The following is a 12,311-nucleotide window of genomic DNA, read 5'->3' as shown; positions in this document are numbered from 1 at the left end:
AAAAGTCAATAAAATCAATAAAATAAATCTACTCATTTGATCTGTCAATACCAGACTATAATGTGTGCATAGACATTAGATTAGAAAGAATTACGCACTTCAATTACCACATGGTTGGCTAACTTCTGAAAAACTGCCGTGCTAAAGCTACTCCTGAATCAAATCCGGAAAATTTCCTACCACTATTTACATGTTAATAATGAATGGTGCGAGTCTTCATTATATCATGTTCTGTATACAATTCATCAATCTACCAACCGAAAAACCTAAACCCGCTGCAGCTGGCCGCAACATTCTCATCTGTAGAATCAGATTCACTGCCCAGTGCTTCTTCCGAACTCTCACTTGGAAGGAGTTTAATCCTGTCAGCATGCTCAATGATCCAATCGGCAAACTCTGGAGATGCAGCCAATTCTGCAACTGCTTGCCGGGTGGAATCCCGGGTGAAATCCTCCCACTCTTGCTCTGTAAACCTCTTTCGTTTTCCTGTCTCGTGAAAGGTTGAGTAGTAGTCTCGCTGATTTATTACCCTCTCACCAGAATATGGTGAAACCACACCTGCGACAAATCATAAGACAATTAATTAATCACCTACCGACTCTGTGGAAGTAGGTTGATGTCAGTAACAATAATTTAAGCAAGACAAAATATGTATGCTTCAAGCAACAACAATGCAAGCATAGAAAGGGAAAATGCATAGGAAATCATCCGCACTCCTGAAATAAATAGCTTTCCAGATAAAAGGCGGGTGAAGAATCTTGTAAAGAAAGAAAGATGCAAAATTACCAAATCTTTACAAATTTAGCTTTCACCCAGGAAAATATTTGTTGGAAAATAGAAAGGACGCTTGGCAGTCAATCAGGCAACAACTCCAAAAGGCTATTTGTAAAACCAATTAAAAATGCTCATAACATCAACAATGAAGGATGGTGTGTCAATAGGTTCTACTTTTTACTAGGAAAATCCCCCATTTGATGATTATGAAATTATATGAACATGGTGCTAAACAGATTACTGCAATTTGTTCCCTCAAACAAAATGATAATTACACCTTCACTTGATCGTGTATCCAATTTAGTGTATCTTTCAGGGTTAACAAGAAAATTTTAATTTCATCTGCATTCAGTAATGCGCAACATGGCAATTAACATGTGCATACAAAGGCAAAACCGCAAAAAATAAATAATAAATACCTCTAACAGGAGAGTTTGACCACAAAGGCGGGCTCTTGGTACTCTTAGGGGTCGACCACAACTTTCCTCTGGATCCAACTACAGGTGACCTGCTCAGAAATTCAGCGCGTCCATGCTTGTTTGTTGTCTGACTCGAATGTTGCAGCCAACTGGCAACCCACTTTGGAGAAGTGATGAGAGAGCAGACAATGCAGCAAGAGATCAACGCCCCCAATGCTAAAGGAGCATCCAGGGTGCTCTGCAGAAGAATACACCAGAAAATATAGTAATACAAAATGTCAAATCATAAGAGCAAAATAAACTGATGATGTAAGTGAGTAAATGTGCAGCAAAGTAGCCCATGCCAGAATATAAAAGTAATACAGCACCAAAAGTCTTAGAATCTAAATTAGCATATGACGTTTGGCAGGAAAAAGATCCCTTTACATCAAATAGTAAAAAAAAAAAAATTCCAATTAGTCCATCTCAAAAGTCTATTCTGGTTTCAGGTCAACATTCTATATCAGTTCAGATTATCTCAAAAGTCACGGGACACAAAATCAAGAGTAATCACAGTAAGGTAATTGCTTTTCCATGAAAAATGAAACTTGGGCAGGATGAGACAGATTTGGTTGAAGTCAAGCTTAAATCACAAGGTGCAACACACTGGTCATATCCAAATTCAAAAGCTCACTAAAGCTATTTAATCACGTCTCACTTTCGTTAGGTCGTATCAGGCTGAACTTAAAAGGGTGTCTTCATCACCGCCTAGTTGGTTAGACCTCACAGCCAACCTTGGAGGGGATGATCATTTTCATGCTTCATGGGCTTCAACCACTTGACAGGAATGGGGCAGAACTTCCATGTCAGAACTTTCGGTTTACAATTCTGTGTCTTGGAAAGTAGAGTAGGAAGATCTGTTTGAGAAGGGCCATTAACATATTAACTTATCTACTTTATACTGACTTGAATCTACTTTTTAACCCATCAAGTTATTTTTAATAAATATAAATCACAGACATTATAAGCTTATATAAGAGGTCAAATGTAGATTAGCTCAGATGGTCAATGAACTCAGCCCGAACTGAAGACAGGTTGATCCATGTTAATCCAAGTCCAAACACCAACAGGAAGCTAGTCCAACCGCACAAGGGCTCATGTCAGGTCATACTCAACCCATCCATTTACGCCCTCATAAAGTGAAAAAAGTAATTAAAATGTCCAAAGAGGAAAATTCATTGATTATTAACTTTCAACCAATGAGAAAGGGAAAGTTCTATTACAATCATTGAAAAATTCAGAAAAGCCAATATAAGCAAGATAATGAACAGAAACCTTTCCTAGTCAACATCACAACCAACATTAATGCAACAACATACCTGGAATATAGATGTACTCGCAATGATGCGCATAGCCCATTTAACAAATTGAGCAACACCAACATCAACAGTTCCATCTTTTGAAATTACAAATTTCCTCACAATCCAGTACCCTAAAGCAGCTCCTGCAAGGACAATGCCCACTAGTACAAATATAGCGACCTGTAAGAAGAATGACAGTTTTGTAGTTAATAAGTTACTTCACTTGGAAAGAGCAAGCAGAACATCTAAACAAATATCAATGATAATTAGAAATTTAACAAATGAATAAATAAAACGAAGACATTTAATGGATATGTTCCCAAAAGACCAATATGGCCAGCAACAATCAAGCAAAATCCATAATCCCCAAAGATGGAAATGCAAGCTAAAATTTACAACCGAAGGTCCCAACAAAAAGCAAAGCTGAAAAAGATACATACATATGCAAAGAGGCCAAAATCATCCATCACAGCAACCTATTTCAGATCATCTAGACTGGAAAATAAACCATATCGCACAATCTTTTGCCCTTATCTATTTTACATGCCTTCTATGCATCTTCTCATCCTATCTGTGAAAATTTTATCCAGCGTTTCAAAATCTCATTTGGCCAACTATATCTCCTCCAGATGACAGCTCAAAAAGTAAGTCCAATTGCATGACTTATAGATCACGAGGATTCATAAAGGTCGCTGTTAACAGTTTCAGTCATCACACAGGTCGCCATTCCTTAGCCCCTCATTGGTTTTTAGGTATTTGTCACTTCTTCTATTTCATTTCCGTAGTGATTCACTCTACATAGAAAAGCAACTAGAGCAGAGATCTAAATAATAGTAATATTAAGTCAAAGAGAACCTACGGAAGCCAACCAGGGCAGTTAAAGATTGCAGAAAGACAAAAACAAACTTACTGGATTGTGCATCTCCTCACTGAACCCAAAATTGATAAGAATTGAGTTCACCAGCACTGAGAATTGATGTAAAAGGAAAGATCCAGCACCAAGCTGCAAGTATAGTTAATAGTAAGATTCATATTGCATTACAAACATATATCCAGCTTATCGGCTAAAGATTAAAAGCAGACTTACCACTGAACCATATATGGTAAGATACAAGACATTTTTCCTTCCAGTTGGCAACAACTTCATTCCCTACATCAAAAAGAAATTAAAAAAAAAAAAAAAGGAATAATAATAAATTAGAACTTAAAAACAAAATAGGGAAACATAAACTTAAACAACACTGAGCTAATATGAAAAACATATATCATGTTATCCAGCAACTAAGGGTAAACTTTCACTAAAATTGATACTAGAGTAGCCAATCAACAAAAGTTTCTTAGGGAGTGGAAACAATGTGTAAACAACAGTAGATCAGTTTCTTTAATTGCAACTCCAACTTCCTTTCTGATCATGTACGGCTTAACATCCAGTAACTAACTAACTATTCCCAGTGGGGACCAAAGTAACAGACATAAAAGGGAAAAGTGGAAAATTGAAAAACAAGAAGAGAAAGGAATCAAATACCTGAAAAAGAATAATTAGAATGACAAGAAAAACTCCTATAGCCATTGAACTGCTATAGTAAAAAGGAACCCAACTGCTGACAACTGGTGCCAACAGCAGCGTAAAAAATCCAAAAGCTAGACAAAGGAGCCGCCATCTCTGAAAATCTGCACAAACACGAAGATAAGTAACATGCATTAAGAAATCCACAATCACAACATGTAGGACATTAACAAAATAACCAGGCAGTGGATAAAGGAGAATGCCACACCTTCCTCGACTGCAACTGAAACAGAACCAGATACTCTGCCAACAAACTTGACATCAACATATCTATCCTCATATGGGGACATGACAGTGCTCCAAATTCCCCCCTTCTGGATATCCTTCCACTCATCCTTCTCACACTGACATAATCCAAGTGAAGCATTCCTGCAAACACAGTTTCAGTAAGACACAACTACCCACAACTATTAAATTTGAATATTTCCCAAATTGCCCGAGGGAGAGGCAGAGAGAAGCAAAAACAGAATTCATCAACAAGATATGTCACTTACCGGTGAAAGCAAACCTGAATTTTATGATGTAATCTCTCTGGGATCACCACAGAGGGAGCCAAAGTGACTCGGAAGGAACTGGGATAACTCCCAAGTTTCATCCTTGAGTAACCAGAAACTTGAACTCTTTCACATGATAAAACATCGTGGGACCCATGAACTGAGGATTTCTCAGAAAGGGGATACGGTGTGACATCTATAGAAGGACTCCCAATGTCGATACCTGCAAAACGAAAAGTTTACGCTATCATTGTCATTTTAGTAAAATTTATCACCTGGATCAGAAAATTTGGGTTAAACAACTGAATTTGAGCAAACAAAAATATCCATAAACCTTAACCATTTCTAAAACACAGTTATTATCCAGTAAGTCCTTCTTCGATCAGTATTATCGGGCAAAAACGTACTGAAGCATTGAATAAACCAATATCCATTAAATCATACGGCTAGCAGAGATTCCTCGAGAGAAAAATTATGTAAATTAATTAATTTATCTACGTAGAGATTAAACATAATCGAATCCTAACAAGTAAGTCGAATTTATTATTTTCATTGCTGACGTCCCCAAAAGACGCTGCTGGCGAATGAATAAAAAGAAGGAACAAAGAAGAGACCTTTGAGAGGGGCCACAAAGTGGGCACGCGAAACGATTAATAACCAGAGTGAAATGAAGAGAGGGAGCGAAGACGCATTCATCACTATCACTCACTCTCGCGTCTCTCTCTCTCTCTCTCTCTCTCTCTCTGCGTTTGTGAAGACAGACAGAAACACAAGGGAGAGAATGAAACAACCAAAGGCGCGATTTGGCCCTTATTTATATTATTATTATTATAATTTATCAAAAAAGATTATTATTATTATTATAATATGTTAATATTGTAATGTGTGTTTTACTGTGTTGGTAGTATTTTCGCTTGCGTGCCGAGTGTCGTGCGTGTTGCGTTGATGGTAAGCATTTTGCAACGACTAATTTGGCGTCATTTTGTTCAAAGCGGTAATTTTTCAGAATATAAAATAGGAAACTTGCAATTTGCTTCTTGTTATTTGAAATTTCAAGTCGGTTGTACTGCCTAAAAAGCCAGTGGGCTCGTGGTCCACTGGTACCGTGCACCCAAATTTGATTTGGGTTTAAAAAGAAAAGGTCGGCCGCAATCAGATTTTATAAGATTTGAGCTATTAACACCCCTCCAAAACACTTGTGAAACCCCTCTTATAACTACCCCTTGTTAAAAGACTTAGAATTTCAGTGCTTATAATTTATCTAACTCCTATTTCACAGCTAACCCTTCAAAATCCTCAAGTCCTTTCAAGAACAAACTCTCTTTTTACCGAGAATTTCAGTGTTATCAGCGTTAAATAAGTCTTTTAAATGACCCCTCTTCTAACTAAACTCATTTAAAAGACTTAGAATTTCAGTGCTTTTAGGTTTGCTTTTTCCCGCTAATACATACAAGTTATTCACTCCTCAATTATAAATGAGTAATGATACAGCCACAAACTCTTGTATAAACTTATTTTGTACAAACTGACGTGGTATTAATTCATTGATTGAATGAAAATATAAAATAATAAAAACAAATCATGTGGGCCAAGTGATATTTAATTCAACCAATCTTATCATGCCACATCAGTTTGTACAAAATAAGTTTGTACAAGAGTTTACGGCTATATCATTACTCATTATAAATTCCTTAACCAGAGAGTCGTCATAAAATTATTTCAGCTGTGGTACAAATCATGAATAATACAGCTTAACTGGTTATAAAGATATTTTGCACAATTTAACTAATAATTGAGTACAAGAACTAATGTTTAGTGGGTGAAGTTTAAAAAAAAAAAAAAGATACAATACGATTTTAAAATATAATAAAAATAATTTTATCTTAACATTATGAAAAGTTTTATAGCATCTAATTCGTGATCATTTAAAATAGTTTAATTTGCTCAAACATGTAAAAAGAACAATGGAATTTGGCCCTTCGCCACGTGTCACCCTAGCGAGACCATAGAAAATCAAAAGGCAACAAAATCAATTTAAAAAAAAAAAGATATTATTTTTTTGTGAAAAAAAAAAATCCGGCGGAGCAAAAGAAGATATGCTGGTAACGTTGTTTCAGCCAAACGACCTCTTCTTTATTCAATAATACAATAGTTCCTCTTCTCAACCTCTCTCCCCACAGCAAATCCGCGAAAATCCATTCTTCAAAATTTCAAATTCAATAAAAAAAATACCCAAATGCTCGACTGAAACAAACATTTTCAGCTCTCGTGTTCTTGATTGGATGGGAACTCTAGCCAGCTGTATTTTTAGTTTTAGCTGTGTCAACGTCAGAGGCAGGCTCCATTCGGTTCCTCTTCACAATGAGAGAGTTCAAGTGTTTAAAATCAAGAGCTCGAAGAAGAAGAAGAAGAAGGGTTCTTTTTCTTGTTGTTTGCAAAGCAAAGGAGGAGTTTCGTATAGGCGCGTGAGTCTTAGAACTTTTGATAGCTTTAGGTGTTTTTGTAGTGCTAATAACAGTAGCAATAATTCAGAGAAAAATGAAGATAATGCATCGAATGATTCGAGTGTCGCAACGACGTCGTCAGCGCTTGACGAAACAGAAGAGAAAAGCAGCAGCAGCAGCAGCAGCAGCAGCAGTAGCAATGCAAATGAGTTCACTTCGGACAAGACCCCCACTTCTGCTTCTTCACCGGTACATTTTTCTCCTTTTCATTTTCTTCTGGGTACTTCTGGCCCTGTTTGCTATTTAGGTGCAGTAGTTTTTAAGCAGTAGCTGCCGTGATTATAAAATAAAAGTTAGTAGTATAAAAGTTAACATGATTTTTAATTAATTATTATGCTAAAAATAATGAACAGATTATAGATTTTTCATTATAAAAGTAATTGATTAAATCAACTTAATTTATAAAGCACACTTTAGTTCTGTAGTTTAAAAGTTACAGCTACACAATCTCAATATCTCAATAACAAACAGCGTCTCTACGCATTCATTTCAAAGTTTTGCTACTTGAATGATGTTATAATAATATTTCATAACTTGGGAAGCAATTTGTAGATTGAAAATGTGGAAGTTATGAGTGATCCCTTCACATGCTTTATGCATATGCTTGGCATAAATGGTTGATGAATTGGGTATTCTTGTATAAAGGTCTTGCATGAAACCATGTAATTCTTATTTAAGTGGTCGGTAATTTGCTCAAGCACGAGATGTGTGATTGCTATGTAAAAGAGGGATATCTCAATCAAGAATGATCATTGTGAGTTTTTTACAATATCTTTGTGATTACTTTGGTTATACGGAATTGGAGTCTTCAAGTTGGAAATGGAGCTCTCAAGCAAAAATCTTTGATTTGGTTGCTATATAATGAATTGGCAATAAGTAATCAATGAAGATGCTCTAGACCAAGTCTGCACAAAGTTGTTGTATGGTCAAGGTTTTTCTAAGTCCATAGAGTTTCAATTCTATTTTATATCAAGCTCTGCATATAGAAAATGTTAACAACTAGTCAGATGCAAGATAAGGTAATGCATGGTTTTTTAACTTGATTTATTCGCAAACAATATACAGTTCAAGCGACATATTTTCTGTCAAACTCCAGCATTTCTGCCTTAGAATTTTAATGAAAATTTAGTTGCCTTCTGCTAAAACCTGCCTTATCCAAGTACTTGATTTCTGGTTGGTAGTCGTGTTATTCAACATCCCTTTCCACCAATGAGTCATGCTGGTTCACTTCTTTCACATATAAAACTAGACACACGTATACTAATGACATGTATAAAGATAGAGTCTGGGAGAGTATAAGACTGAAAAGGATATGAATGTGTTTTTGTGTTATGTAATATCCTGAGATAACTATTCTTGTTCTGATGTTTTTCGCCTGTTTTCAGCCGCCAACTATATCTCCGGTTGGATCAGCCCATAATAATTTTCAAATTGACTCTTTCAAACTGATGGAGCTTCTTGGACCCGAAAAAGTTGACCCTGCTGATGTAAAGCTAATTAAGGAAAATCTATTTGGCTATTCAACATTTTGGGTGACCAAAGAAGAGCCCTTTGGAGATTTGGGAGAGGGCATTCTTTTTCTTGGAAATCTAAGGGGAAAGAGAGAAGATGTATATGCCAAACTTCAGAGTCGGTTAGTTGAGATCACAGGTGATAAATACAATTTTTTCATGGTTGAGGAACCCAATTCCGAAGGACCAGATCCCCGTGGTGGACCACGTGTTAGCTTTGGTCTGCTGCGAAAAGAGGTCTCTGAACCGGGGCCAACAACACTCTGGCAATATGTGATTGCTTTTTTGTTATTCCTTTTGACCATTGGCTCCTCTGTTGAGTTAGGAATTGCATCTCAGGTTAGCTAATTGCAAATACACTTTGGCAGACCCATGGCAGCTGTCGATATTTCTATTCATTCCCATTTCCTTTATATTTGTTGACATCATCTACTGTTTGTCAATCTGTACTTTTTTTTTTATTTGAAAATTTGTAATATTGATTGCATACTGTTAATTAAACAGATAAATAGACTGCCTCCTGAGATAGTAAAATACTTCACAGATCCAAATGCCATTGACCCCCCCGATGTGGAGCTGCTGTACCCTTTTGTAGAGTCTGCTTTGCCCCTAGCATATGGTGTCTTGGGCGTTCTGGTATTTCATGTAAGCAACATTTCATTTGTTTTGGTTTTGGCTAGATAAGCACATGGGACATTTTGGTTGCCTACCACATTATATTGGGCTGTGTTATATGCAGAAATTTATCTACTTTCTGCACTCTATTTTTATATGTTTTTATGAAGTGCTCAAATTTCTGATATGTCCGTCTCGTTGTAGTCTACTTCTGTTAGTTCTAGTTTGTTCAGTGGTGCCAATGTTTAGGGTGATAGTTAAGCAGATGGGACCTGAAACTGCTCTATGTGATACTACAACATGACAATTTTTTGAGGTAGACAATCAACTATTTGTTTTTTAAAGTACCAAAATTTCTGGTATAGTTAATTGCTTAGCATCCTAATTTATAGTTTGAATTCAGCATTCTTTGTCATGAAGTCAAACTTCCTTCAAATAAATCACAGGGATTGTGCTAATGCTACCACGTTTGGTTTGACATTCTTTATCTTGGTCAACTTGTTAAAGCATTTTATATATGATGTGAAAACCTCATAGTGGGGAGTGAAGTTTAATATCTTATGGTGATTGTGTGCATAAATTGGTTTTGGTAATTCATTTTCATGTGTATGGATAGTTTGACTGCCATTTTTGACACTGTATTGAACACTTCCGAACCTCTGGCAGATGCATGGATATTGTTCATTGATTACTGTACTATTAATGTTGGTGTTTTTCAACGCTCAGGATTTTCAGTCAGAGAATCACACAGCATGTATATTAGTGATTGGAATATAACAGTAATCAGAATTTTTATTATGCATTGTCTAATTTTGTTTCTAACTATTTCTTGGTTAGTGTTTTTCCTCCATGTGACATGATCAAATGTTGGTCATATATGTATTAATTAAATTCTGATGCTGTGGTTTGTCTTGCTAAATGTGGGATGAATGTTTGCAGGAAGTTGGTCACTTTTTAGCTGCTTTCCCGAAGAAAGTAAAACTAAGCATTCCCTTTTTCATTCCAAACATTACTCTTGGCAGCTTTGGTGCAATCACTCAGGTAAACCTATCTGACAGTGACTCTAGTCTGTAGACTTTGAAACAAGTTGGAAAAATCGTATGCCTATTTTTACTTTCAAGTCTGAATGCATTGTTCCTATCAGGTGTTCTTGTTCTCAGATTTTGATCTTCAATAGATAAAGAACTCTGGAAAATAACTGCAACTCTGCAAGTTATCTGTTGTCAAGTCTAATGCATCTTAGAATCAATCATCTAAGTTGAATGACTAAAACATATTTCTTTTTGTAGTTTAAATCCATTCTTCCAGATCGGAGTACAAAAGTCGACATTTCACTCGCGGGTCCTATTGCTGGTGCTGCTTTATCTTTCTCAATGTTTGTTGTTGGCCTATTGCTCTCATCAAATCCAGATGCTGCTGGAGATTTGGTGCAGGTTCCCAGCACATTGTTTCAAGGTTCATTGCTTCTTGGTCTCATCAGCAGAGCCACTCTTGGTTACACGTGAGCCCTTCTCTGCTTCCATGGACTTAGTTTAAAAAAAAAAAAAAACTGTATTAGTTGGCAAACTATGAATTCACTGGTGCCACTGCTATGTTTCCTATTTCGATTACTCTAGCAGATGACTAATCTGAACTTAATAATTCTTGCTTGCATCATGGAAATTTTTATTGACACGTTGCTCTTATTAACTTGCAGAGCAATGCATGCTTCAACAGTTACAATTCATCCTTTGGTGATTGCTGGCTGGTAGCCCACAATTTCTTGAATCTCTTATTCTACTTGTAACATTATGAGGTATGCTGATGCATAAAATTTACTATTGCAGGTGTGGCTTGACCACAACAGCTTTTAATATGCTTCCAGTGGGGTGCCTTGATGGTGGAAGAGCTGTACAGGTAGCCTTTTTATCTTCTATTTGAACTGGGATATCCATTTTGTTAAATCAAGGGGTATAGTTTTGGACTGGAAACAATCTCAATCCCTTAGCACAAACTGATGGCATGTGCTTATAGGGTGCTTTTGGAAGAAATGCACTGATTGGTTTTGGCTTGACAACTTACACAATGCTTGGATTGGGAGTGGTATGCTTCTTTGTTTGGTCATTCTAGTGCTGATGGCACATAATACAATGCTGCATCCATTCTATTTTATTTGATTTACTTTGATTCGATATAGCATCTTTAACGTTTCAGATAAGTTTGTTTTTTAAATCATTGAACAGGTGATTTATATTCTCAACTAATTTTTTTTTTTCTGCTTCCAGCTTGGTGGGCCTTTATCCCTTCCTTGGGGACTATATGTGATAATATGCCAGGTACCCAGATAGGCAAAATTAAATAAGGGTGAATTATATGTTTTTCATGCTTTCAAATCCTTTTCTGATTTCGGCTTCAACTATATGTTTTTCAGAGAACTCCAGAAAAACCATGCCTAAACGATGTGACTGAGGTGGGAACGTGGAGGAAAGCCATTGTTACAGTGGCCATATTCCTTGTTCTGTTCACACTCCTTCCAGTATGGGATGAGCTTGCAGAAGAGCTAGGCATAGGTCTTGTAACCACATTTTGAAGTGTTAATACACGAGAGTATAGCCAATTTTTGCCTTCAAACCAAAATGATAAAATTGAGCCATTAGAGAAATAGTCATTTTCAACCTGTATACAATCTTGTAATTAACTCACTATTTTTTTCACTTCCAGCCTTCCAGGGATGCTTTGGTTGTAAAAGTCACCAAAAAATTAATTATAAAAGCAGTCTCACATATCTCTCTTTTGCCACATTTTATGTCACGAAACCCTAGGGGTGTTCACGGATCGGATTTTATAGATTGGACATCAATCCATATCTGATCCATGATTTTGCGGATTATAATTTTTCAATCCAATCCAATCCACGGATTGATAAAATTCAATTTAAATCCAATCCATACATCTGCGGATCGGATGCGGATTTGATTTAATCCATATCCAATCCATACGTCTGTGGATCGGATGCGGATTTGACTCAATCCATATGCAATCCACCATTTTGCCCATTAGTTTTCGAATTAAAAATTTTTAGTTCTCTCCAACTGATGAAATAAAAAA

General features: G+C 36.4%; 2 protein-coding genes across 2 annotated transcripts; one reads left to right on the top strand and one right to left on the bottom strand.

The window, feature by feature from the left end:
* Window positions 1-14: 14 nt before the first annotated feature.
* Window positions 15-5,374, bottom strand: LOC18050186. The gene is made up of 9 exons (XM_006443433.2): window positions 5,209-5,374; window positions 4,595-4,817; window positions 4,309-4,469; window positions 4,059-4,204; window positions 3,621-3,683; window positions 3,444-3,536; window positions 2,552-2,713; window positions 1,194-1,431; window positions 15-558 (listed from the first exon to the last, which is right to left on the bottom strand). The coding sequence occupies exons 1-9, from the start codon at window positions 5,288-5,290 to the stop codon at window positions 251-253; spliced, it is 1,476 nt and encodes a 491-aa protein (XP_006443496.1). The 5' UTR covers window positions 5,291-5,374; the 3' UTR covers window positions 15-250.
* A 1,279-nt stretch (window positions 5,375-6,653) lies between these two features.
* On the top strand, window positions 6,654-11,979 carry LOC18050185 (probable zinc metalloprotease EGY1, chloroplastic). Its single transcript, XM_006443432.2, has 10 exons — window positions 6,654-7,287; window positions 8,484-8,948; window positions 9,114-9,254; window positions 10,164-10,265; window positions 10,514-10,725; window positions 10,921-10,971; window positions 11,051-11,120; window positions 11,238-11,306; window positions 11,489-11,539; window positions 11,635-11,979. Exons 1-10 carry the CDS (start codon window positions 6,877-6,879, stop codon window positions 11,791-11,793), a joined length of 1,731 nt encoding a protein of 576 aa, XP_006443495.1. The 5' UTR covers window positions 6,654-6,876; the 3' UTR covers window positions 11,794-11,979.
* The last annotated feature ends 332 nt before the right edge of the window (window positions 11,980-12,311 follow it).

The sequence above is a fragment of the Citrus clementina genome, unplaced genomic scaffold, assembly GCF_000493195.1.
Source record: "Citrus clementina cultivar Clemenules unplaced genomic scaffold, Citrus_clementina_v1.0 scaffold_3, whole genome shotgun sequence".
Lineage (NCBI taxonomy): Eukaryota > Viridiplantae > Streptophyta > Magnoliopsida > Sapindales > Rutaceae > Citrus > Citrus x clementina.
The sequence above is the reverse complement of the archived record's forward strand: the minus strand, read 5'-3'. Positions and strand labels throughout refer to the sequence as shown.